This window comes from Leptodactylus fuscus, chromosome 6 (assembly GCF_031893055.1).
Source record: "Leptodactylus fuscus isolate aLepFus1 chromosome 6, aLepFus1.hap2, whole genome shotgun sequence".
Lineage (NCBI taxonomy): Eukaryota > Metazoa > Chordata > Amphibia > Anura > Leptodactylidae > Leptodactylus > Leptodactylus fuscus.
This window is the reverse complement of record NC_134270.1, coordinates 153,746,222-153,770,811: the sequence shown is the minus strand read 5'-3', so window position 1 is coordinate 153,770,811 and position 24,590 is coordinate 153,746,222. Positions and strand designations below refer to the sequence as shown.

The 24,590-nt window shown below is 41.6% G+C and overlaps 1 protein-coding gene across 1 annotated transcript in view; it reads left to right on the top strand.

The window, feature by feature from the left end:
* TECTA (tectorin alpha) overlaps positions 1 to 23,843 on the top strand; it is a 93,404-nt gene extending 69,561 nt beyond the window's left edge. Inside the window, exons 14-23 of the mRNA XM_075279126.1 lie at positions 3,220 to 3,506; positions 4,541 to 4,821; positions 7,431 to 7,541; positions 9,571 to 9,773; positions 11,105 to 11,268; positions 12,743 to 12,991; positions 13,301 to 13,463; positions 17,707 to 17,794; positions 18,236 to 18,352; positions 23,761 to 23,843. Coding sequence (XP_075135227.1) covers positions 3,220 to 3,506; positions 4,541 to 4,821; positions 7,431 to 7,541; positions 9,571 to 9,773; positions 11,105 to 11,268; positions 12,743 to 12,991; positions 13,301 to 13,463; positions 17,707 to 17,794; positions 18,236 to 18,352; positions 23,761 to 23,843 — 1,746 coding nt within the window. The remainder of the gene's footprint in view (positions 1 to 3,219; positions 3,507 to 4,540; positions 4,822 to 7,430; positions 7,542 to 9,570; positions 9,774 to 11,104; positions 11,269 to 12,742; positions 12,992 to 13,300; positions 13,464 to 17,706; positions 17,795 to 18,235; positions 18,353 to 23,760) is intronic.
* The last annotated feature ends 747 nt before the right edge of the window (positions 23,844 to 24,590 follow it).

The following is a 24,590-nucleotide window of genomic DNA, read 5'->3' as shown; positions in this document are numbered from 1 at the left end:
TTGGTGATGTTTTGTTTCCAGATATTGGAAAATAGAATGTCACCTGAAAATCGGAAAATGTGCTTGCGGTGGCCCTGGCAATCTACGTAATTATACAATTTTTGGCACAGTGAGTAAGGTAGAAGGTAGGAGAAGGTGTTTAGCATAGATCAATTTATCCTGGACAGATTATGTACCCTAAATTTTAAGGACATGTTGATCCAGGGTTTTTATACTGACTGCCAGATTGGAGTCGGTAAGGAATTTTTTCCCCTGAAATGCGGCAATTGGCATGAGCCTTATGGGGTTTTTTGCCTTCTCCTGGATCAACACTGTAGGGATTGTAGGTTGGACTTGATGGAATGATGTCTCCATCCAAAACTATGTAACTATTTAACTTTTCCCTTACTCTGGATCAACATTGCGGGCTCATAATCTAAAAGTGGAAGACGTATGTTTTATAGTCTTGCAAATTATGTTCCTATATCCCTATTCTCTTGAACAGAGTGGTGTCATACCACAACTCAGTAGAGGCCACTGTGCAAAAAAACTTACTCATTTTGTTCCCCAGATTGGTACCAAAGTTTGAAACCCCACTGATCACAAAGTTATGACGTATCCTACAAATATATCATAAAATTTTAAGATGGGAATATCTTTTCATGAATGTTAATACTCAACCGTTAAAAAACAGCTACGAGACCTCAAACCCATCACCGGCCATTGTAAAGACAATGAGAGTCAATGAGTGTTTTTATACGTCCAATTTTTTGATGGACAGAAAATTTGGTCCCATTAAAAATACTGACATCTATATTCATCCATTTTGGTTGGCCATACAACCCTCCTTAAAGTCAATAAGTCCGTCATTAATGGATTTGCCTCCATAAAAATGGTCCATTGGGTTGGGTCATAAAAGACCAATGAAATCCATCCTTTTTTTTAGGGGTCCCTTAAATATGGATGGTACTCGAAACGGACAATATTAATGGACACTTTTACAGGTGACAGTACCCATTCTAAATAGTATGAACCAAGATAAATCCAGTTTCCCACAGTTGTATTATACCGTAGCTGGCCTAACTAGAATAGTGATGGAGAAGAAAAGCTGGGTGTCCTGGAGGGAAGGCTCCTCTACACTATTAAATGACAGATTCTAATCACAAAGGATAAGTGTCAGATTGTTGAATAGTCAAGAAAAAAAGTGAAAATCCTGTGGCTCTTTTGAAGTCCAAAAAACTAAACCCATAGGAGATCCGTAGCGAGGCCTTTAGATTGGAATCCACAGAGGATCTGCTGCCAAGTTCGAAGAAAAGAGTGGATAAACACTATACTATCCTATTGTCCGAAGTTGGAAGACTCTCCTCATAAGTCTCTCAAGGCTATTATTCTTTTCGGCTGTTCTCACAAGCACCGAGACAATTTCATCTGTAAATCGGCTCTTGCACATTGAAATTGTAGAGCGTAGAGATGTGTAGAGATCCAACGAACAAATGACCTGCTATGAAGTTTTAAAGATATGTAGCAAAAAGTCACAAAAAGTTGTCCATACATGGTGGCCACCAGCTATTCCTCTTGACCCCTTCATACCGATACACACTATGTTCAACCTGGTGTGCATGTGTTCTGAATGGGGAAAGGGGAGTAAGACGTTGTCACCTCATCTTCCATGAGAACAAAGGATTGAGCATGTTGAAATATAACATCCTTGATCCTCTTTTTTGCAACATTTCTATCAAATTCCAAAAATCAGTCGACTCGGTTGCCCGTAGTCTAATGTGTAGTAAGATCCTTAGTAAAACACACAAGATCTTTCCAGGGTGGTAAGTTTACATAGCACAGTGCCATGAAAGCTGCCCATACTTACAGTTTGGTAACATGATGATCAAGATTGTATGTGTGTTAAGGTAAAAACCTTTGTATCCATCTTTCATTTAGGCTGTCGCCCCACGATGCCGTTTTTTTTGTTGAAAATTTTGCATTGGTTTTTTTGAGACAAAGCCAAGAATGGCTACAAAAGGAATGGGAAATATATAAGTTCTTATACTTCTACCTTCTGCTCAACCCACTCCTGGAAAAAAAACACTGCAAAATCTGTAACAAAAAAAAGTTTAGTTTCTGCAAAGTGGGTCCTCAGCCTTAAAGGGTTACTCTAAGATTTTGTTTAATTATGGAAGTGCCATTATAAAAATAACCAAAAAGTCTCACTCACTTGGAGGGTCTCGAATGCTTCATGGTCTGGTTCCTGGGGCTTCTGGTTCTTGTCCGACTGAACGTGATGTCGTCACGTCTTTCGCATGGTTCCTGTCCAGGGATGAACCATGGCTTTCTGCCGCGGACATCAGAAAGCCGCCCCCCCCCCCCCGATGAGGGGGCGGTGCCTATCGTAAGGGGGTGGGGCCGAGCGGAGGGGGAGGGGTCGATCGGAGAGGGCGGGGCCGAGCGGAGCGATCGTCTTTAGCAGACAGAGAGCAGGCAAGGAGAGGACCTGCTCTCTGCCTGAGTGTGAGGGGCGGCCGCTGGAGCAGCGCTGCTCCAGCGGCCTCCCCAATCCACCGCTCAGTGACGGTGACCCTATGCCAGTCCAGGACAGCTTTTCCTGGACTGGCTTAGGTCAGCAAAAATGCCGCCTTCCCTGTGGCCCTGGCATAGCGCCGCCTGAAGCGGTCGCTTCAGGTCGCCTCATAGGAGGTGCGGCACTGTTCCTGTCCGACTGAAAGTGATGCCGTCACGTCTTTCACATGGCCTCAGTGGGTAGGCGTACATGTATAGCATGTAATGACTGGACCTAGTGATTGGGGGCCAGAGTTCCATTCACTTCTATGGAACTTGTGGATCTGCAGTCTCTGGAAGTTCCCTTTCACAAGTGCATTGATGCTCCATTTACAGAGATGATGCTGCCCCAGATCTACTGATCACTGGAAAGTTGGATCCCTAATGATGTGACGCTCCGAAACTAAAAGCACTGATATCTCTAGCACTGAGGTGCATACCGTGAAAGCTGATAGTGCACTAAATTCAGTTGACTATTTAGGGTTATGTAATACCGCACATCTCTCAGTTCCACCAGTCCCTTAGAAGTGAAATGGAGCAGCAGCGCGCATGCGCAACCATTACTTTATTAATCACAGGACGAGAACATGGCACCCCCTATTTTGTGGCTGGTCGGGGTCCAGTATCGGATTAGTGATGAGTTCTTATGGTGCAACAACTCTTAACCTTGCATTGTTATTATTCTAGGTAAATGGAACACAGGTGACAGTCCCGTTTGTTACTGGGCTGTCCACTAAGATATACAGCATGGAGGGATTCTTGGTAATCGACACAAGTCCTGACATTCAGATTCACTACAACGGATTCAACATCATCAAAATTTCCATCAGCGAGAGACTCCAGAATAAAGTCTGCGGCCTTTGTGGTAACTTTAATGGAGATATGACTGACGATTATGTCACTTTAAGAGGGAAACCAGTAGTGAGCAGCGTGGTGCTGGCGCAAAGCTGGAAGACAAACGGCATGCAAAAAAGGTTTGTGTCCTCTAAGTGTGTGTAATACGCGATAGACATGGGAATATTCCAATGTATAGGCCTTAATCTGGATTTCCATAAGGTTAGAAAAATGGGCAAGGATTAAAGAGATTGCCTGAGTTTAGAAGAAAAGATCTTTTTTTTCTATAAACAGCGCCATCCTTATCTATGGTCACATTAATTATTGCAGGTTAGCTCCATTTTACCCCTAACTGACATGGTCGTTCAATTTTTATTTTTGTTTCCTACCATTTTTCCAAAGAAATAACCATATGAGGGCTTGTTTTTTGCAGGACAAGTTATATTTTCAAAAGCGTCCTTTTAAAGTTCTATCCAATGTGTCGGGAGTATAAAATATAAATCTAAAAATATTTTTGGGGTGGAATGGGAAATAATGCCATTACGTCACTGGTTTTATTTTGATGTGTTTACGGTGCAGTAAAGAAGGGAGGGAAGGGACTAAATTTATAGGAATGAGCTGCAATACCAGTCACAACCAGTGGCGTAACTAGGAATGGCGGGGCCCCGTGGTGAACTTTTGATATGGGCCTCCCATGACCCTGACTGACCTCCCCCCCCCACATTCCTGCATGCTCTTTTATGCCCCATAGTGGTCTCTGCACATACTATTATGCCCCATAGTGGTCCCTGCACACAGTATTGTGCTCCATAGTGGTCCCTACACACAGTATTATGTATTATGTTCCACTGTGAACACTTTTCAGACCCCAGAGTATAATAATCAGAGACCAGGAGGGATACCAACATAAAAAAAACACTGTTACTTACCTATCTCCCGCTCCGCTGCAGTTCTCAGTGGTCTCGGCCATCTTTAATGACGTTCGGGAAATCACATGACCCGGGACGCAGGCCCGGGTCATGTGACATCAGAAACGTCGCACAACTAGGCCCGAAGCCTCTGCATAGACAAGACTAACTATATTTCTGAAAATTAGTAGACCATTAAAAAAAATTGAAAACATCATTGCAGTCGTAAGTACCGTATGTGTTAATGGCGAAATGTTGTTTTTCAGCTGCAATGAGCTACAGTACTCTCAGTACGCCTCCACTTGTGACAATGTCCAAATCCAGAAGCTTCAGAGTGACGGCTACTGCCTCAAACTGACCGATATGAAAGGCTTCTTCCAGCCATGTTACGGTCTGCTGGACCCAGTTCCTTTTTATGAGTCTTGTTTTCTGGACGGGTGCTACAACAATAAGAAGATCCAGTTATGCGGCTCTTTAGCTGCCTATGGAGAAGCTTGCCGATCATTTGGTATTCTAAGCACGGAGTGGATCGAGAAGGAGAATTGCTGTAAGTCTGAGAAGTATTGAGAACTATGATTTTTAATGTCAATTGGAAAGGTTTATGATGCGTGATAGTCGTTGTCGTAAAACACACGGCAAAATTGCTACATTCCCTGGACTATCAATCCATTAAACACTGCTAATGGACCAGATATTTATTCAACCATTTCTCCTACCCACCTCATCTAACGGAGAAGATCTTATAGTAAAGTTCAATACTTACATAACACCAAGGACACAGTATTAAACTGCAGACAAAATAAGTCGTGTAGAGTTTTCATAGATGAAAAGTTTATGGCAAATTACCGTAACCAAATTTTTCTAAAAGTTTCCGTACACTCAATTAAATAACATATTTGTGTTGTCAGCAATTACTTTTCGTTCTGTAGCCAACAGCATTGAATATGGAACATCCCTTGGTAATATTAAAGGAGTCTTTTTTCAAAATTTTAGGAGCAAAGTCTAAAAATATCAAAATTTTGTTACCATTATACAATAATTCGCTTAAGTTGAGTGACAATTTTGTGTGAAGATGTAAGAAGTGTAGCAAGAAGCTGGCAAAAGTGTGCTATGACAGTACAGAAGAATTTACCAAGATGTTTTCCATCGGCGTTCTACATTTTCAGCTGTCTTTTTGAGCCTCGCTTTGAGTTTTTTTTCTCTCAAGCTGAGATGAAATTTCTGGAGCCTTCTGTAAGATGTGATACAATCAGTGAAGATGTAAGAAGACTAGCAATAATCTGGCAAAAGTGTGCTATATCAGTACAGAAACATTTACTTAGATCTTTTGCATCATCATTCTACATTTTCAGTTCTCTGTTTGAACCTAGCTTTGAGTTTTCCTCTAAAGTTGGGATGACATTTTTGGAGCATTCTGTAGGATACAATCTCTGTCTGAAGATGTAAGGAGCTGAGCTTGAAGGTGGTAAGAAGCTGGGAAAAAGGGACTGTGTGCTAGAAGAATTTAGCTAGATATTTTCCATCAACACTCTGCATTTTTAGTTCCTATTTAGGTTTAGCTTTGAGTTTTCCTCTCAGGTTTTGGAGCACTATCTCCTAACACACTGATACAGGTTTCGTCTTCTTTAAAGCGTTCTCTCATTACATGAATGACATCCCTCAATGGGGAGATGTCAGATGTAATGATGTTAAAATGTTTGCTCAGTCATGTTTTCAAGCTTATGGTTGCATAATTGGATCACGGAGAGAATATCCTGCAGGGCCGATTCTGGTAAGAAGGGTGAAAGATGAAAAGTATGTGATATTTGGGAGAAATCAAGAAATCAATATCCAGTTCAACCTGAGATCAGAGGGGTCAGGAGCTGCAAATAGAATAATTTTGTCTGTAAATTCCTCCAAAGTAACTGTATAATGATCCCCAGAAGGGAAAGTGGACTGTAATACTAAAAGTGGTGATTAAAATCTTTTTTTTTTTTTTTTTTTTAATTATTATAGCATAATAATGTCAATTTCTCTTTGACATAACTTCGGCTGTGTTTGCCTTAGAGAGCTAAAAATTGGATAGATAGATAGATAGATAAAATATTAAATATTGATTAAATATTCCTTATTTCAAGCCAACTGGCCTTTGATATAACAATGGGGCAAATTTACAAATGAAAATGTTTCCGAATTCTGGCACAAATTTTGGTCAAAAACTGTCATACAGTACAAATTTATTAGATGGTTTCTATGACTTGTCAGGCCAGAGCCAAGATTTAACGAAATGGGGTTGTAGCTGTGCTGAAAATTGTGTGGTCTAACCTACTACACTCCAAACAGTGTTACAAAATTTTTGGTGGAATTTTTGTATTATACTAAAGATGACTATTAGTTGGTGCAAACTTATTAGACAAAATTAAAGATGCACCAGATTTATCACCCAACGTGTTATGGTCAGCAGGGTTTATTAAAAAGAAACTAAATAAACAAAAACCCTGCAGAGCCCAAGTGGACTCTGAACTGCAGAAACACCCTAGTGTGAACACAGTCTGGCAGTTAGTGTCACTGCCAGATAACTACACTAACCGGGTGTGCTCCTGTGCAGATCAGGGCAGCCGCTACAATAAATAAAACTGTCTAGCCAGAACTCCTGGACTAGACAGAGACCACTAAACAAGATAGTTCAGGCTGGAACACACACACTTAACCCTATGAATGCTGGACTGCACAGTGGAACAGGCTGCGACTCCCATATCATGGCCGCACCTGCTGCACAATACTAACACAACCTCTGTGCACACGAGCATAGTAAAACAGCATTAACCAGTATACTCTTGCAGTGAGTCCATGTCGGAAAACGCAAAGGAATAGGACCTGTCCCGAGTTTTGCCCTGGCCTCGTAGAAGCCTACACATGGCCATGATAATACATTGGTGTGTGTATGGCGCCATAGAAAATAACAGGTCAAATGGTTAGAATGGCTAGCATACTTTCAGAATGACATGTTAGTGTATATGGAACCCTACAAGTAATATTAGTAAGTCTGTCCTGATGTGTTGATGTGGGCATGGAATGTTACAACACTGCTAGGAATACTCTATGGAAAAACTAAAATATATCACTGTCCATTTCTGCACTAATCTAATATTGTCCTGCACATGTTCTCATTTATAGCAGGAGTGATTGAAGACCCTTGTGTAGGCGCAGACTGCCCCAACAGAACCTGCGAAGTGGACAATGGAGGAGAGCTCTGTGGTTGCATGGACCCACCAGTCTACGGGAACGGTAAATTGCATTATTAATGTATATCTCTAGACAGGCAGTGACAACTGAATCAAACTGTCAACATTCTTATGTGCTGTAGTCAGTTCTTTTCTTGTAGACTTAGGTGTTTGTCTCACCATTGCAGAAGAAAGCTATTCTGGCTGACCCCACTGTAGGTCCAGCTTCAAAAAAATCATTGGTAGTGGTCATTACTAGAAGTTGTAGGGATGATACTTTCAGCAGTATATCGCCCTGTGCAATAAAAGTTCTCACTTCCTGCATGGGTTCTACATCGACCTATTGTATATAGGAAAAGACAATACAGAAAGGAGTGTGGCTACTAACCACAATGGGGATCTGCTCTTCTGGACGCAGAATGTTCAGCAATGGAAAGTTTTTCCAAAATTTTTTGAAAATAAAATTACGTACTATGTCCCGTGAAATAGAATACCACTCTATACGGTGATCTTTAAAATAAATAGTTTTTACGGTTCTGTGTATATACAGTATATAAATAATATTTTTTAAATGACAGAACCTCTAGTCTGCAGAACACTGCAGTGAGGTCCACAAGCCCAGTGGGCGGCTGTATATCTGAACTCAATGTGTCTGCAGAACACTGGAGCGAGGTCCACAGCCCCAGTGAGTGGCTGTATGTCTGAACTTAATGTGAACAGGGTGCAACAAACACTGGCCGAGGTGCGGCGCGGTACTCACTGTGAACACAGTGCAACAAACACGGGCAGTGGTGCGGTACTCAATGTGAACAGGGTGCAACTAAACCCTGCCAGTTAAGCTCACTGGCCAGGTGCACCAGTACTGCTGAAACAACAAGGCTGCCAAGGGATAACTCACCCCAGGTCAGCAAACACACATGCTCCTGCAACAGCTAGGAGTTCTCCTGAAACAGCTAGGAGTCACCACGGAAATTTGACAGTCTAAACAGTCTATCTCAGAGTCCAAACCTGCTTCAGCTCCACAGGCTGGAACAGTGTCTACGGCTCCTAGCCCTGGTGCAGAGTTGACAGTTCAGGGTTTACAGGTCCTAACTAACAGCACCCAGAAAGAAGCAGAGAAACCCCACACAGAGGCCTAGTCTGACAACCTGCCTGCAATGCTGGAGCCTGTCCCTGAAATACTGTCATAAACAAACTTCCGTGGACTTTCAGTCAAACATTAGTCAAAGTGTGAGCACCCGGCGGGCGTCGGCTCACACTATTAAAAGGGAAGACCCTGCCCAATAGGGGCGGTGGTCATGATCTCACCGCTCATGCTCAGTAGGGGAGAAATGACACTTAGCTTGTGAGCGGCTCCAAAAGTCTGAGCATACTCAGTAGGGTGAAAGCTGGACTTAGACTGACCTGCAAGTGGCGCTGTGCGCTGGGAGAGCAATCTGCGGGACCCAATCCTAACAATGGTCTATATAGTGCCCCCCGAATGAAAAATTTGAACATGGTGCTATCGGACTTGTACCCTTAGTGACCACCGATATGCCTTTTAACCCCTTGGTAAATTGATATGTAGAGCCTACAGTAGTAGTTTGCTGTTAAGTTTCCTACTACAGCATAAGACAATGCCCTACATAAACAGTATTATATAAGCAACCAAATAATCGCATGTACGCCATACAGTAAATTTCCCTAGCATTGTGCGTTTCGATTATAATAGTATGGTATTGATATATTATCGACCGGCTAGATAACACCCTCTGTGTACTGACAACGGACAGGTGTCTATAGATAAGCATGACCTGGCTAATATTCCTAGTCATATTGCGAGATCTTCTCTCCAATAGATGGCACTAGTAAGACAGTTTCCTTTCTTCTGGAAGAGAGTGAATTTGCATACTTTTCCCATGGAACATTGCCAATAAGACTCCATACACATCTGGGTCTCCTTAATGAGAATCAGTATCCCCCAAACTAAGAACACATGTGACTAAGTCTCTACTACTAGATGGTGGATTCTAGATCTATCCTGGTTATATGATGGTGACACAAATATCTGTCTGAAATTGATGTTTTATGGTTATTTTCCTATGTTTTCATAGACACCCATGACATCATTGATGCCGAAGTTACCTGTAAAGCCGCTCAAATGGAAGTTTCCATATCAAAATGCAAACTCTTCCAGCTGGGATTTGAGAGGGAAGGCGTACGGATAAACGACAGACATTGTCCTGGGATTGAGGGAGAAGATTTCATCTCTTTCCAAATAAATAACACCAAAGGCAACTGTGGGAATATCGTACAGGTACTGGAAGACCTATACTATTCTACATATGTATGATTCAGTTTCTTAGATTCTTCAGGATTCTTAATGGCTTCTAAAGCTGTAACACCAAAGAGAAGAAAGAGATGAAGGAGAAGGGAAGAGAAATATCAAGGAAAACTTTATTATGAAGTCTGATTTTATCTTAGTTTTAGAAAAATATCACTGTTCAATTTGATGGTTTACATAGTTACATAGTAGATGAGGTTGGATGAAGACATCAGTCCATCAAGTCCAACCTATAACCCTACAATCCCCTACAGTGTTGATCCAGAGGAAGGCAAAAAACCCATGAGGCTCCATCCAATTGCCCCATTTCAGGGGAAAAAAATTCCTTCCCGACTCTAATCTGGCAGTCAGTATAAAAACCCTGGATTAACGTGTCCTTAACAAAATCTAGAATCGATAACCCGTGTTAAACATTTTTTGGAAAAGGAAAACTGGCACGTAAGATGTTAAGGAGAGTCTATCACCACCCGAGCCACTGTAAAACACTGCTATAATACTGTACAGGCTGTGAATACAAACCCATCTGTACCTATGAGATGTTGATGAGCCCCTTGGGATGCTCCAAAAAAGCCATTTTAGCCAATATGTAAATGAGGTTCACAGAACACAGGAGATGTTGTCTCCAATCCTCAAGCACAGCCATGTTGTCACTAAATACTGCCGTCCAGTCTTCTTATTTGGCCCTCTAGCCGGATGTCAGGGGGCGCTGATGAAATACCACGCATGCGCAGTATATTTCTATAGTCCAGGGCATGTCTGAGCATACCCCTGCCTACAAGTTCTACCCTCACACTGAAGCCACCTATTCTTATTTGGTGCGGAACGTGAAGACTACACATGTGCACTATGCTCAGACACGTCCTGGACTGCAGAAACATACTGCGCATGTGCTGGATTTCAGCAGTGCTCACTGTCATTAGGAAGGATGATGTGGCTCTTACATTGCCCAGGGGCCGAGCAAGAGGACTAGATGGGTGTGATTAGTATTGACCCGGCTTTGCTTGGGGTTTAAAAAGCAACGCCCCCTTATTTAAAATGGCTTTTTAGTAGCATCAACGTTTAAAGGTAGGGTTGGACTTGTATTCATAATCTGTACAATGGTTTACAGTAGCTGGGGAGGTGACATATTCTCTTTAACATAACATATGTGTATAGAACACCATGGAGGATATACATACTATGCCATACATCCAGAAATGGGCCATATAACTGGGGTGACTGTTCTAATCTTGGCAGAAAAACTACTCATTTTTATATTTAGTGTTATCAAGTAGACTTGTGACTTGTTACGTATTATGTTCCAGTCTAATGGCACTCATATCATGTACAAAAATACCGTCTGGATAGAAAGTGCAAACAACACAGGTAACATCATTACACGGGACCGAACCATCAACGTGGAATTCTCATGTGCCTATGAACTAGACATCAAGATCTCTCTGGATTCTGTAATACGACCTATGCTCAGGTAACGTATTATACCATACTTAATATTTATTCATAGATACAGTAGAATAGGAATTTTTGTCATGTTAAAAAATTAGAACTTAATAGTAAGTGTATGCGCATCCTTAAAGAAATATCTTGTCAACTATCCCACCATATATCAGCAGCCATACAGTGAAATACTGATACTGATGGCTAGAGATGAGCGAGTAGTACTCCATCGAGTAGGTATTCGATCGAATACTACGGTATTCGAAATACTCGAACTCGATCGAGTACCACTCGCTATTCGAATGTAAAAGTTCGATACAGAACGCTATGGCCGAATGCTATACAGTCGGCCAATCAACGCTGGTTCTTCTCCTACCTTTAGAAGTCTTCTCCGTGCAGCTTCCCCGCAGCGTCTTCTGGCTCTTCATTCACTCTGCCAGGCATCGGGCCTGGGCAGAGCCGACTGCGCATGTCTGCTTGTAGTGTGGGCATGCACAGTTGGCTCTGTCCAGGCCCGATGCCTGGCAGAGTGAATTCAGAGCCGGAAGACGCCGCGGGGACGCTGCACGGAGAAGACTTCTCAGAGGATCCAGCTCGACCCTCACTCGTAGACTTGGTAAGTATAATTTGATCGAACGTTACCTACCCCTGAAACGAGCCCCTCAATATTCGACTACTCGAATCGAATATCGAACCTCGAACATTTTACTGTTCGCTCATCTCTACTGATGGCCCACCTATAGGAAAGGTAATAAATATCAGATGGATGGGAGTCTGACACCTGGTACACCCACCGATCAGTTATTTAGTATACACAGAATATGGAGCTGTCTGCTTCCAGTTCTGTGCATTTGGCCTATATCAGCTGATCAGCGGGGCTTCCTGGTGTCAGACCACCACCAATCTGATATCAAAAATCTATTATCTGGATAGGCCATCAATATCGACTCTTGTGGAGCAACCCCTCTCGACAACCATTGCTATCTGGATACACAGCAAATTATAGAAGTCTCATGTTTGCCATATTGCATCAGTTGGGTTATACACTGGGGAAATATGAGTACCCATCCTGGTGGTGGTTCATAGTACCCACTCATTCCAGTAGAAGGCACCCCATGTTGTAAAGCAGTTGTCCAACCCATATATTTTAAATGCCTACAAGGCTGCAATATAATACTAACTTTGCCAGTTCCCTGCTCTTCCGCTTCTGATGCCCGGTTCCCTGGTTGTCCCGCTAGTGCGTTGACAAGACACGTGACCACTGCTGCCAATAACTGGCCATAGTGGTGATGTTTTGATGTCATTGCAGTCCAATCACTACAGCCAGTGTTTGGCTGGAGTGTTCACATGCTGTGTCATCACTGGAACAAGAACAGAGACCATCAAGGTTCTACGAAAGCTTCGGCACCAGAGATGTCCTATATAAAATCTTATATAATTCACAAATTTTACACCATCAAATAATGTTTCCTCATCCAATATTACATGTTATCTTCTTTTTGCAGCGTAATAAATCTGACAGTCCCCACTCAAGAAGGAAGTTTTACAACCAAGATGGCTCTGTATAAAAATGCATCATATAAGCATCCATATCGTCAAGGGGAAGTAGTGCTGACAACTCGAGATGTCCTCTTTGTTGGTGTCTTTGTGGTCGGAGCAGACTCGACGCATCTGATATTGATACTAAATAAATGCTACGCAACTCCATCAAGAGACAGTAATGACAAGCTCCGCTACTTCATAATAGAAGGAGGGTCAGTATATGATGTACATAATATGAAAAGAGAACTCGGTATTACCAGTAGGGGGCGGGAGTACAGGAAGTCTGTGAGGGGAAGCTTCAGCCAATTGCTGAAGAGCACTGGGTGATGTCAGAGAAAGGCGGGGCATCACTTTGTGAGCTTCTCCCATACAGCACAGAAAACATTAGAAATGTACGTATACATAGTGTACAGAACATTATGGAAACCTACATTTGACAACGCTGAAACATTAACAGCTGGTACTGTATGTTACATCATAAACGAGAGATTATTGAATTCACATTTTTTTTTGTTATTCAGGTGTCCAAATATCAAAGACAATACCATTGGAATAGAAGAGAATGGGATCTCTCTAACTTGTCGCTTTCATGTCACGGTTTTTAAGTTCATAGGGGATTATGATGAGGTTCATCTCCATTGTGCTGTATCTTTGTGCGACTCTGAAAAATACTCGTGTAAAATTGTAAGTACAAAGCCGCAGCAGTGATGTAACTGAGCGGTATGTCTCCTCTTCACATCAAACTATCTGTATAATGGATGGTCATTAGAGATGGACGGACCTCTCAAGATTCATTTCAGGTTCAGATGGTTTGGGACCAAGTTTTGTTTCAGGTGAAAAAAGTTCGGTATGAGCCACAACGTAAACTGGCTTACAACATAGTGTAGAATAGTCTTAGGGCTCCTAGGAATCTATCTATAAAACATAGCATAGAACACATTAAGAGCTACTAGGAACCTATCTATAAAACATAGTGTATGACACTGTCATGGCTCCTAGGAACCTATCTATGAAACATAGTGTAGAACATTGTCAGGGCTCCTAGGAACCTATCTATAAAACATAGTGTATAACACTGTCAGGGCTCCAAGGAATCTATCTATAAAACATAGTGTAGAACACTGTCAGGGCTCCTAGGAACCTATCTATAAAACATAGTGTAGAATACTGTCAGGGCTCCTAGGAACCTATCTATAAAACATAGTGTAGAACACTGTCAGGGCTCCTAGGAACCTATCTATAAAACATAGTGTAGAACACTGTCAGGGCTCCTAGGAACCTATCTATAATACATAGTGTAGAATACTGTCAGGGCTCCTAGGAACCTATCTATAAAACATAGTGTAGAACACTGTCAGGGCTCCTAGGAACCTATCTATAAAACATAGTGTAGAACACTGTCAGGGCTCCTAATAACCTAGCTATAAATCATAGTGTATAACACTGTCAGGGCTCCTAGGAATCTATCTATAAAACATAGTGTAGAACACTGTCAGGGCTCCTAGGAACCTATCTGTAAAACATAGTGTATAATACTGTCAGGGCTCCTAGGAACCTATCTATAAAACATAGTGTAGAATACTGTCAGGGCTCCTAGGAACCTATCTATAAAACGTAGTGTAGAACACTGTCAGGGCTCCTAGGAACCTATCTATAAAACATAGTGTATAACACTGTCAGGGCTCCTAGGAACCTATCTATAAAACATAGTGTACAACACTGTCAGGGCTCCTAGGAACCTATCTATAAAACATAGTGTAGAACAGTGTCAGGGCTCCTAGGAACCTATCTATAAAACATAGTGTATAACACTGTCAGGGCTCCTAGGAACCTATCTATAAAACATAGTGTAGAATACTGTCAGGGCTCCTAGGAACCTATCTATAAAACGTAGTGTAGAACACTGTCAGGGCTCCTAGGAACCTATCTATAAAACATAGTGTATAACACTGTCAGGGCTCCTAGGAACCTATCTATAAAACATAGTGTACAACACTGTCAGGGCTCCTGGGAACCTATCTATAAAACACAGTTTAGAACAGTGTCAGGGCTCCTAGGAACCTATCTATAAAACATAGTGTACAACACTGTCAGGGCTCCTAGGAACCTATCTATAATACATAGTGCAGAATACTGTCAGGGCTCCTAGGAGTCTATCTATAAAACATAGTGTAGAACACTGTCAGGGCTCCTAATAACCTAGCTATAAATCATAGTGTATAACACTGTCAGGGCTCCTAGGAATCTATCTATAAAACATAGTGTAGAACACTGTCAGGGCTCCTGGGAACCTATCTATAAAACATAGTGTAGAACAGTGTCAGGGCTCTTAGGAACCTATCTATAAAACATAGTGTATAACACTGTCAGGGCTCCTAGGAACCTATCTATAAAACATAGTGTACAACACTGTCAGGGCTCCTGGGAACCTATCTATAAAACATAGTGTACAACACTGTCAGGGCTCCTAGGAACCTATCTATAAAACATAGTGTAGAACAATGTCAGGGCTCCTAGGAACCTATCTATAAAACATAGTGTACAACACTGTCAGGGCTCCTGGGAACCTATCTATAAAACATAGTGTACAACACTGTCAGGGCTCCTAGGAACCTATCTATAAAACATAGTGTACAACACTGTCAGGGCTCCTAGGAACCTATCTATAATACATAGTGTAGAATACTGTCAGGGCTCCTAGGAGTCTATCTATAAAACATAGTGTAGAACACTGTCAGGGCTCCTAATAACCTAGCTATAAATCATAGTGTATAACACTGTCAGGGCTCCTAGGAATCTATCTATAAAACATAGTGTAGAACACTGTCAGGGCTCCTGGGAACCTATCTATAAAACATAGTGTAGAACAGTGTCAGGGCTCTTAGGAACCTATCTATAAAACATAGTGTATAACACTGTCAGGGCTCCTAGGAACCTATCTATAAAACATAGTGTACAACACTGTCAGGGCTCCTAGGAACCTATCTATAAAACATAGTGTAGAACACTGTCAGGGCTCCTAGGAACCTATCTATAAAATATAGTGTACAACACTGTCAGGGCTCCTGGGAACCTATCTATAAAACATAGTGTACAACACTGTCAGGGCTCCTAGGAACCTATCTATAAAACATAGTGTACAACACTGTCAGGGCTCCTAGGAACCTATCTATAATACATAGTGTAGAATACTGTCAGGGCTCCTAGGAGTCTATCTATAAAACATAGTGTAGAACACTGTCAGGGCTCCTAATAACCTAGCTATAAATCATAGTGTACAACACTGTCAGGGCTCCTGGGAACCTATCTATAAAACATAGTGTACAACACTGTCAGGGCTCCTAGGAACCTATCTATAAAACATAGTGTACAACACTGTCAGGGCTCCTAGGAACCTATCTATAATACATAGTGTAGAATACTGTCAGGGCTCCTAGGAACCTATCTATAAAACATAGTGTAGAACACTGTCAGGGCTCCTAGGAACCTATCTATAATACATAGTGTAGAATACTGTCAGGGCTCCTAGGAGTCTATCTATAAAACATAGTGTAGAACACTGTCAGGGCTCCTAGGAACCTATCTATAAAACATAGTGTATAACACTGTCAGGGCTCCTAGGAACCTATCTATAAAACATAGTGTAGATCACTGTCAGGGCTCCTAGGAACCTATCTATAAAACATAGTGTATAACACTGTCAGGGCTCCTAGGAATCTATCTATAAAACATAGTGTAGAATACTGTCAGGGCTCCTAATAACCTAGATATAAATCATAGTGTAGAACACTGTCAGGGGTACTAGGAACCTATCTATAAAACATTGTAGAACAATGTAAAAAAAAAAAAAAAAAGACATTCATACTCACCTTCTGCTACCTCTTTTAGTCCTCCTTGCATTGTCCATTGCTCTCTTTCTCTGCCTCCTTGGTGATGTCTGGTACTATGCTGTGATGTCATCAACCACAGGCTTCAGCAGTGACCCCAGGTGCATGACATGCGCATGCCAAGCATCATAATGTCATGTCACTTGGCATGCCTATTTGAATAATCACAGGCCTCCGCCATGATCCTGGATGCATGATGTCACAGGAAATTTCCATATGCCGTTAAGGGGCACAAAAGAGGTAACAGAAAGTGGATCTCCACGTATTATAACCTATGGTCTGAAGAGTCCGCAGAGTATAATGAGGCGGCCATATTTGTTCATCTGAAGCAATTCGCCATTTGTCCTGTTTCGTTAAAAACCAATTTGGAATATATAGGCTGAAACTGGATCCTGATGAAGCAGTTCACCCATCTCTAATGGACGTATTGGCAAACACAAAAATGGAGCAGCGCTCTGTAGAGGGCAATAAGACATATACAAACAATAAGTATATGAAGATTAAACTGCCTACCTGCTATAGTCATTATGTATGTAGATATTGTATGTTATAGGTTCTTGGCACACCATGTGATCAGATTGTGAGAGTCCATTTGTCCTGACAAGGCACCCCATTGAAATGGGACCCTACACTATACAGATATCCCGCACTTGGGACTCAATTTAGACCTAAAAAGTAAATATAGGGCAAGTAAGACCTAGAGATATACGCTATTCTTATTAAAATAACCTTGGGCAGCTGAGAGGAGCAGAAGTCTAAGATAGAAGAAGTCATATCCCCAATGTACAACGCAACATACAAAGAGTCAGACAGCACCTCCGTATGAAAAGAAATGCACACAGGTACATAAGGTGATCCACATGTGCAGTACTGATCAGCGACTAGGTTTCTAATTTAGACTTCTACTAATGTATTCTTTCCTTCATTTCTAACTATTACGTTCCAGCCCCGGAGTGAGATTTATGAATATCATCATATCTAATTACTATATAGTCCAATGTAAAATGTTCATGTAATTCCATACTTTTCCACTTTGTCAGAACTGCCCACAGAATTCCAGAAGTGCCAATGATATCGGACAAGATTCCAAGGAGCAGATCATTTCCGTTGGTCCTATTAGACGAAAACGTCAGTATTTTATCACTTGTTTTTATTCCTTTTGGGATGAGGACTTTGCATGTAACTTAGTTTAGGTCAATTTCATGCTAATGTGGGCTCTGCTATAGAGAATACAGATCTGTATTCCATTTGTAGAGGAGTATACACAAAAAGGGGGGCTTTAGATTGGGTGTTGCCCATTGCTAGAAAAGTACCTAAAGGGGGTCGGTGACCAGAACCCAGTCTATCCATCCAGCTCTGCAGATACCTAAATCAATTGGTGTTCTCTGGTCTCTTAATGCTACTTAAAGGGAATTTCCATATTCAGTACAAAAACAGAAATCTAAAAATTTCTAGGCAACTAGTCAAATTTTTTACTGGTCGAATTCTATTAATTTCCTCCTTTATGTATAGGGGAACCAATGATCACAGTGATATATGATTAACAGTAAAACTGATTTCACCCCTTAGGTTTGGACTGGTGCGAGGACAATGGAGGGTGTGAGCAGATCTGTACAAGTAGACTAGATGGACCAATTTGCAGTTGTGTGACTGGAACCCTTCAGGAAGATGGAAGAAGTTGTCGAAGTAAGACATTATTGTATACTATGTATCTACTACTATGTACTCACAGTGGTGGATACTGGATGATAAATTTGGCATATCTTTAGACGGACGTAGATTATACAACGTATTAGTTGGATTACTTGCAACAGAATTATTAGCCCATTATTATTCTGGTACATGTTATCTAGTAAATTCCGCCAATGTGTTATCTTGACATTGTAGCTGCTGCCTGGCTGTACTATAAGATCACATATCACCATAGTAGTAAAGTCCTTCAATGCGGAAGTCAAGGGGCTAACTGATATACCCTGTTTACCTGAAAATAAGACCCCCCCCCCCTTCACTTTATGGATCACATACAACCGGCAGTCATGCCGGCACTCCGCTAATTATTCCCCGCTTCGTTTGCCGATTGTTCCCCGCTCCAGCGGCTGCATAAAACATCCCCCAAAAATAAGAAAGGTCATATATTTCGTTAGCTAATTAATTATAAGAACATGTCTTATTTTCAGGGAAACAGGGTACTACGGCAGAATACCTCCTTAGGTGCCTTGATCAATATCAAGAAATTAGGGGGAAACACCTTCATTTACCCCCTTGGTCCATTCACAGTGAGATTGCAGACTATCCAGAGATTGCCATGGCGGCCATGAGGCCAGACAACACTAAGAGGTGTAATAGGCCTTGGCGATACACATGAACACTAATGTACTATATACTGCAATGCAGAAGTATTGCAGTACATGGTACAGGGATTCAAGTGATCACAGTTTCAAGCAAAATAGTGTAAAGCATGTATAAAATAATCACTCTCAACCTGTACAAATGACATTCTGGGATTGGAAGATTAAAGGAAAACTGTAGAACATATACACAGTCCAGTCACATTAATGTGACCACCTGTCAAAATCCAGAATAACCACCTTTGGCAGAGCGGACCGCTGTGAGACGTGCAGGAAGAGAGGGGATGTTGTGATGATGGTCACTGGGATGTTGAACCATGCCGACTCCTGTGCCGTGGCCAGCTGCACTAGTTACGCAGTTGAGCATCCATGGCGCAAACAACCTGATCAAGGTGGTCCCACAGATTCTCAATTGGGTTCCTCGAACCACGCAAGTACACTGCAAGCTTTATGACACGTCGCATTGTCCTGCTGGTAGATGCCATCATCCTGAGGAAAAACAATTTGCATGTAGGGGTGAACATGGTCCGCAAGGATAGGTGCATACTTGTGTTGATCCATCATGCCTTCCACAACGATGAGTGCACCCAGATGGCTGATGACACGTGCCTGCTGGGATTGGTTATTTAATGTTGTCGTCAAATGTAGGCGGTGGTCACATTAATATGACTGGACTGTATAGAAGACATTCAGTAATTCACTTTTGAGAGAATGAAGCACAATAATTAACATAAATAAATAGTTCGTAAAACTTGCTATTTCCATGGAAAACTAGTTGACAGAACAAGGTCATTTTATTGCTGACAACAAATAGACATCAAAGTATGGAAATAATAAGGGCCGGATGTGTGGGGGAAGGTGGAGGCCGGTGCCTCTGCTAACAGCTTATCACCCCTGGGGGTAAAAAAGGATGGAACACGTTGAAATATAATATGATCCTATGTTTTTCAAAATTTAGTAAAAGTCAGTAGACCTCCACACAAATTAGATCGGCCAGTCCAGCAGAAACTGGCTGACATATTTATAACGTGTATGACCACTTATAGGCATCCAACGTCAACCTGACTGTCAGCCGCTTAGAGATTACTATGCATATTTGTTGAGTATACAGCATTCAGTTGGCAATTATTCTACGCCTTAGGACAACTTATTTCTATGAACTGTCAGATCAAGGCAAACTACAAAAAGTGAGAAAACAAAGCACAATGTATGAGGAAATGACAATGTCAGAAAAACTCGGATATGCAAATCCGTTGCTGAGTTATTCTCAGATAAATGGACACATAGCAGATTTGTAGAATCGAACTTGGTTTGAAATTCTAAAAACGCTTAGTCCAAAAAGCGAAGCTCAAGGATTTTCCTTGGTCCCACTTCCTTTTCTTCGTAACTTGCTTCATCCTGTTTTGTTTTTTTTTTCCCTTCAAAAATTTTGGGGTTCTTAAGTTAAACGTTGTTTCATCTGTACATGAAGTTTTTGCAGTCATTTTAGTTCATGATTTCAAAATGTTCCATGGGAAAATGTTTTACTATGAATTAGAAAATTAGTACAATTCATGATGACGAAGAAAACCATAAAAACAACACAGAAAAACATTCTGGAAAAAGTTCTAGGAGAATTTTATTTCCCCAGCATAAGAAAAATGTACTGTAGTAATAGAATACTGTACATAACGCTAGAATGGTAGCCAGTGCAAATATGTATCAATGTTAGGCCTGGGCCGCAAACAGCAAATATGCCACCACAGCCAAAAATTATCCAAAATGACATATTTGCTGCAGCCCATTTGCAGGTTCCTCCATGGGCCCCTACACTATCAGCTACCAGTGGTGTAACTACCATGGTAGCAGTGGTAGCAGCTGCTACAGGGCCCGGGACATTAGGGGGCCTGGCAACAGCCGCTACCACTGCATTTTTTTTTATTTTTTTTTTAATAGGCCGTTACCAGCCGGAGTTATTCCAGCCGGTAACGGACCCTATATACTTACCGATCCTGGCAGGAGCCGGGATCGGTAAGTGACGGTGCGGGCCCCACAAGCACTATATAACAATCGGAGGCTCGGGAGAGGTAAGTGAACATAAAAACATTGTTACTTATCTCTCCAGGCTTCAGGCCGGCTACTTGCATGACGTCATATGACCCGCGACACAGGGCCACGGTCAAATGACGTCCAGGAAGATGGCCGACAGCGACAGAGAATGCAGGGGAGTCGGGAAATAGGTAAGTAACAGTAGTTTGTTATGTTTGTATCCCTCTGGGTCTTCGATTATTATACTCTGAGGTCTGAAAAGACCCCAGAGTATAATAATTGTTCATGTGTGTCCTCAATGGGAAATAATATTGTGTACTGGGGCCACTATGGAGACATAATACTGTGTGCAGGGGCCAATATGGGGTATTATAGTGTGTACAGAAATGTGCGTGGGGGGGCCACGACTGTAGGGGGTCAGTTGGTCGAGGTCTTCAGCGTCGGTCGGGGGGCCCATGTCAAAAGTTCGCCACGGGGCCCCACCATTCCTAGTTACACCACTGTCAGCAACTGACATACTACAGTTATAAAGCCATAGAACAAGTCAGGTTTTGTTCTCCCCTTACTGTTTGTTGTTGTAATGGCTCCCACCCAGTGAGATTGTGAGAGCCGTCCAACTCCTGGAAGCCTGGGGCCTTCTAAAGGCTGCCAGGCCTTTCATAGGAATATAACTGTTGAGGCTTGCCTATAGCGGGCTTCAATAGTTATACAGTGCTGTATGTCAGTCTATGGTACAAAGTGATCTAATAATCACTGGATTCATCTCCTAGTGGAGACTCAAAACAATTTTTAAAAAATATTTTAAAAATACAAAAATTCTAAACACCACCCTTTTTCTAGATTACAAAACTAAAGGAAACATAAATGTAGACAAATTAAGCACCCTTATGTCCAAAAATATCTAAACTATAAAAATATTTATCCCGTACTATGAACATCGTAGAACCGCATAGTGGTAGAAAAGAGAAAAATAGCTAAATCTCACCTCTCAAAATATCGAGAGGTTGGCAAATAAGATTTAATACTTGGTGCCAAAACCCTTGTTGGCGCACACAGCAGTCAGATGTTTTTTGTAGTTGATGTTGAGGTTTGCGCACGTTAGGAGGAATTTTGGTCCTCTCCTCTTTGCAGATCATCTCTAAACAATTAAGATTTTGGGGCTGTCGTTTGGCAACTCGAAGCTTCAACTCCCTCCATAAGTTTTCTACAGGATTAAGGTCTGGAGACTGGCTAGGCCACTCCATGACCTTAAAGGGATTCTACCACTAAACTAACATTTTTTCTAATGACCACGTCGGAATAGCCTTAAGAAAGGCTATTCGTCTCCTACCTTTAGACGTGGTCTCCACCACGCCGTTCCGTAGAAATACCGGTTTTAACCGGTATGCAAATGAGCTCTCCGCAGCAATGAGGGCGGGCCCAACGCTGAAACACCGGTGAGCGCATCCCCATTGCTGCCCAAGAGCTGTTTCCAGTGCCGCCTCCTTCTTGAGCAGCAACTCCACCTCTTCTGTCTTCTGATGCGGTCCAACTTCCGACGCCTGCACAGTAGGCGCTGGGGCCCGCCCTCATTGCTGCGGAGACCTCATTTACATACCAGTTAAAACCGGTATTTCTAAGGAACGGTGTGGCGGAGACCACGTCTAAAGGTAGGAGACGAATAGCCTTTCTTAAGGCTATTCTGATGTGCTCATTAGAAAAAATGTTAGTTTAGTGGTAGAATCCCTTTAATGTGTTTCTTCCTGAGCCATTCCTTTGTTGCCTTGGCTGTATATTTTGGGTCACTATCCTGCTGGAAGACTGCAGAGAAGCAGATAGGAAAGTACTTCACAATCTACTTTCCTCTCTGCATGACTCATGCAGAGATCTCGTGGCAAGCACACGGACCCCATTATAGTCTATGGGGTCCATGTGCTTTCACAAAGCATTTGGTAGTCCATTTGGGTGGTCCCCATGCAGACTCCTCGAACGGATTACCAAACGCAGATGTGAACCAAGGGTAATACTGCAGGATGATGGCTCAGTGGTTAGCATGGTTGCCTTGCAGAGGTGGAGTCCAAGGTTTAAGTTGGTGTAAAATTTCTCAGGGTGTCTTGGCTTCTTCTTCCCATACTCCAAAGGCAGGGTAATTTAGATTGTGAGCCCTATCTGGGTAAAGTGTCTGGAAAGCGAACTGATGGAAAATTTAAAAAAAAAAAGAAAAACCATGGAGGAACAAAGATTTTTGTATTCCCAAAAGTAAATGAATAAAAAAGTTCTAAGTTTGGGTATATCGAAATGAAAAATCCCTGAGCCAAAAAAAAAACAGTCTGGTCCGAAAGAGGTTAATGGATTAGAGACTATCCTATGTCATGGTTGACACTAGTGTTTTAGAAAAAGTACATAGAACATGATCATAAGGAAATTGTCTTCACCTCTCACAATTCTCACGCACATGAACTCCGGCTTCCAGGTCTCACAATTTCCTTAAATTTCCTCCCTTTGTCTCTTGTCCTTTAAGAGAAAGGGAGTCAAATTCTTCCTCCATCTTTACCCCGAGCACTGAACCGTCTTACAAGTTGGCTCCTTCCCAGCCCTCACATCCGTGTACTATTAGTACCAACTAATTACCAGTTTCCGACTGTATTCCTTTTAAGAAATTTAAGAAATTTTGCTGAAATTTTTGGAAACTTTTTTACTCTACGTCTGACCCCAAACTCACGTCTTATTTTATTCCAGTGACCAACTCTTCACCAGACCACCATCCCTGGCTGTTCTACCTGCTCCTACACCAGATCACTGTCTTTGGATTTTATTTATAAAATTGAAAATTGCCGAAGAGACTGAAAACAAAAATTTGGGAAAATGTAGCCCTCAAAGCAAAATTCCGCCCGACGAAAGAGCGACCAAAAAAAAGACATTCTTCCAATGTATACTCAGATATTTAATTAAAATGCAGTTTGAGTGATTTTTTTCAAGCAATAAATGGCTGTATGTGTAACCTGTTTAACCATTACATGGAGACGTTACTTCACTCGGGTGCTTCAGGTTACTCTCTCACATTTCACGGACCACCTGTTTTATCTTATACTTTACATTCAAGACCTCACACAACTTTTTTTTTTTTTAAATTTTGTTAATTAAATCTTGTTTTTTTAGCCATCTCATTGCTTCTCTGAAATGATATATGGAAATATTAGTCTAAAAATCAAATAAAAATAAAAAAAAACAAAAAAACAATATTGAATAGATCACAAATTTAACGCATCTCTTAACTTTTTTGATAATAATAAAACCATTAAAATTTTATATAACCAAAAATGATGTAACGGATGGAAGCTGCCGGTAAATCTGAGAAATTCTTAGGACTGATGGGAATTTCGGATGGAGTCTGAGGTTGTGTACTCTATTATATCAATATGTGACTATAAGGAAACTCAGGAAAAGCTTGAACTTACACCATGTAGACATCGCAACGTAGCGGATAGGCGCAATAATGATGACATGTAATTAGAATATTGGCCGTCACCAATTACAATGGATGATACTAGAATTTAGGTAAATTACCG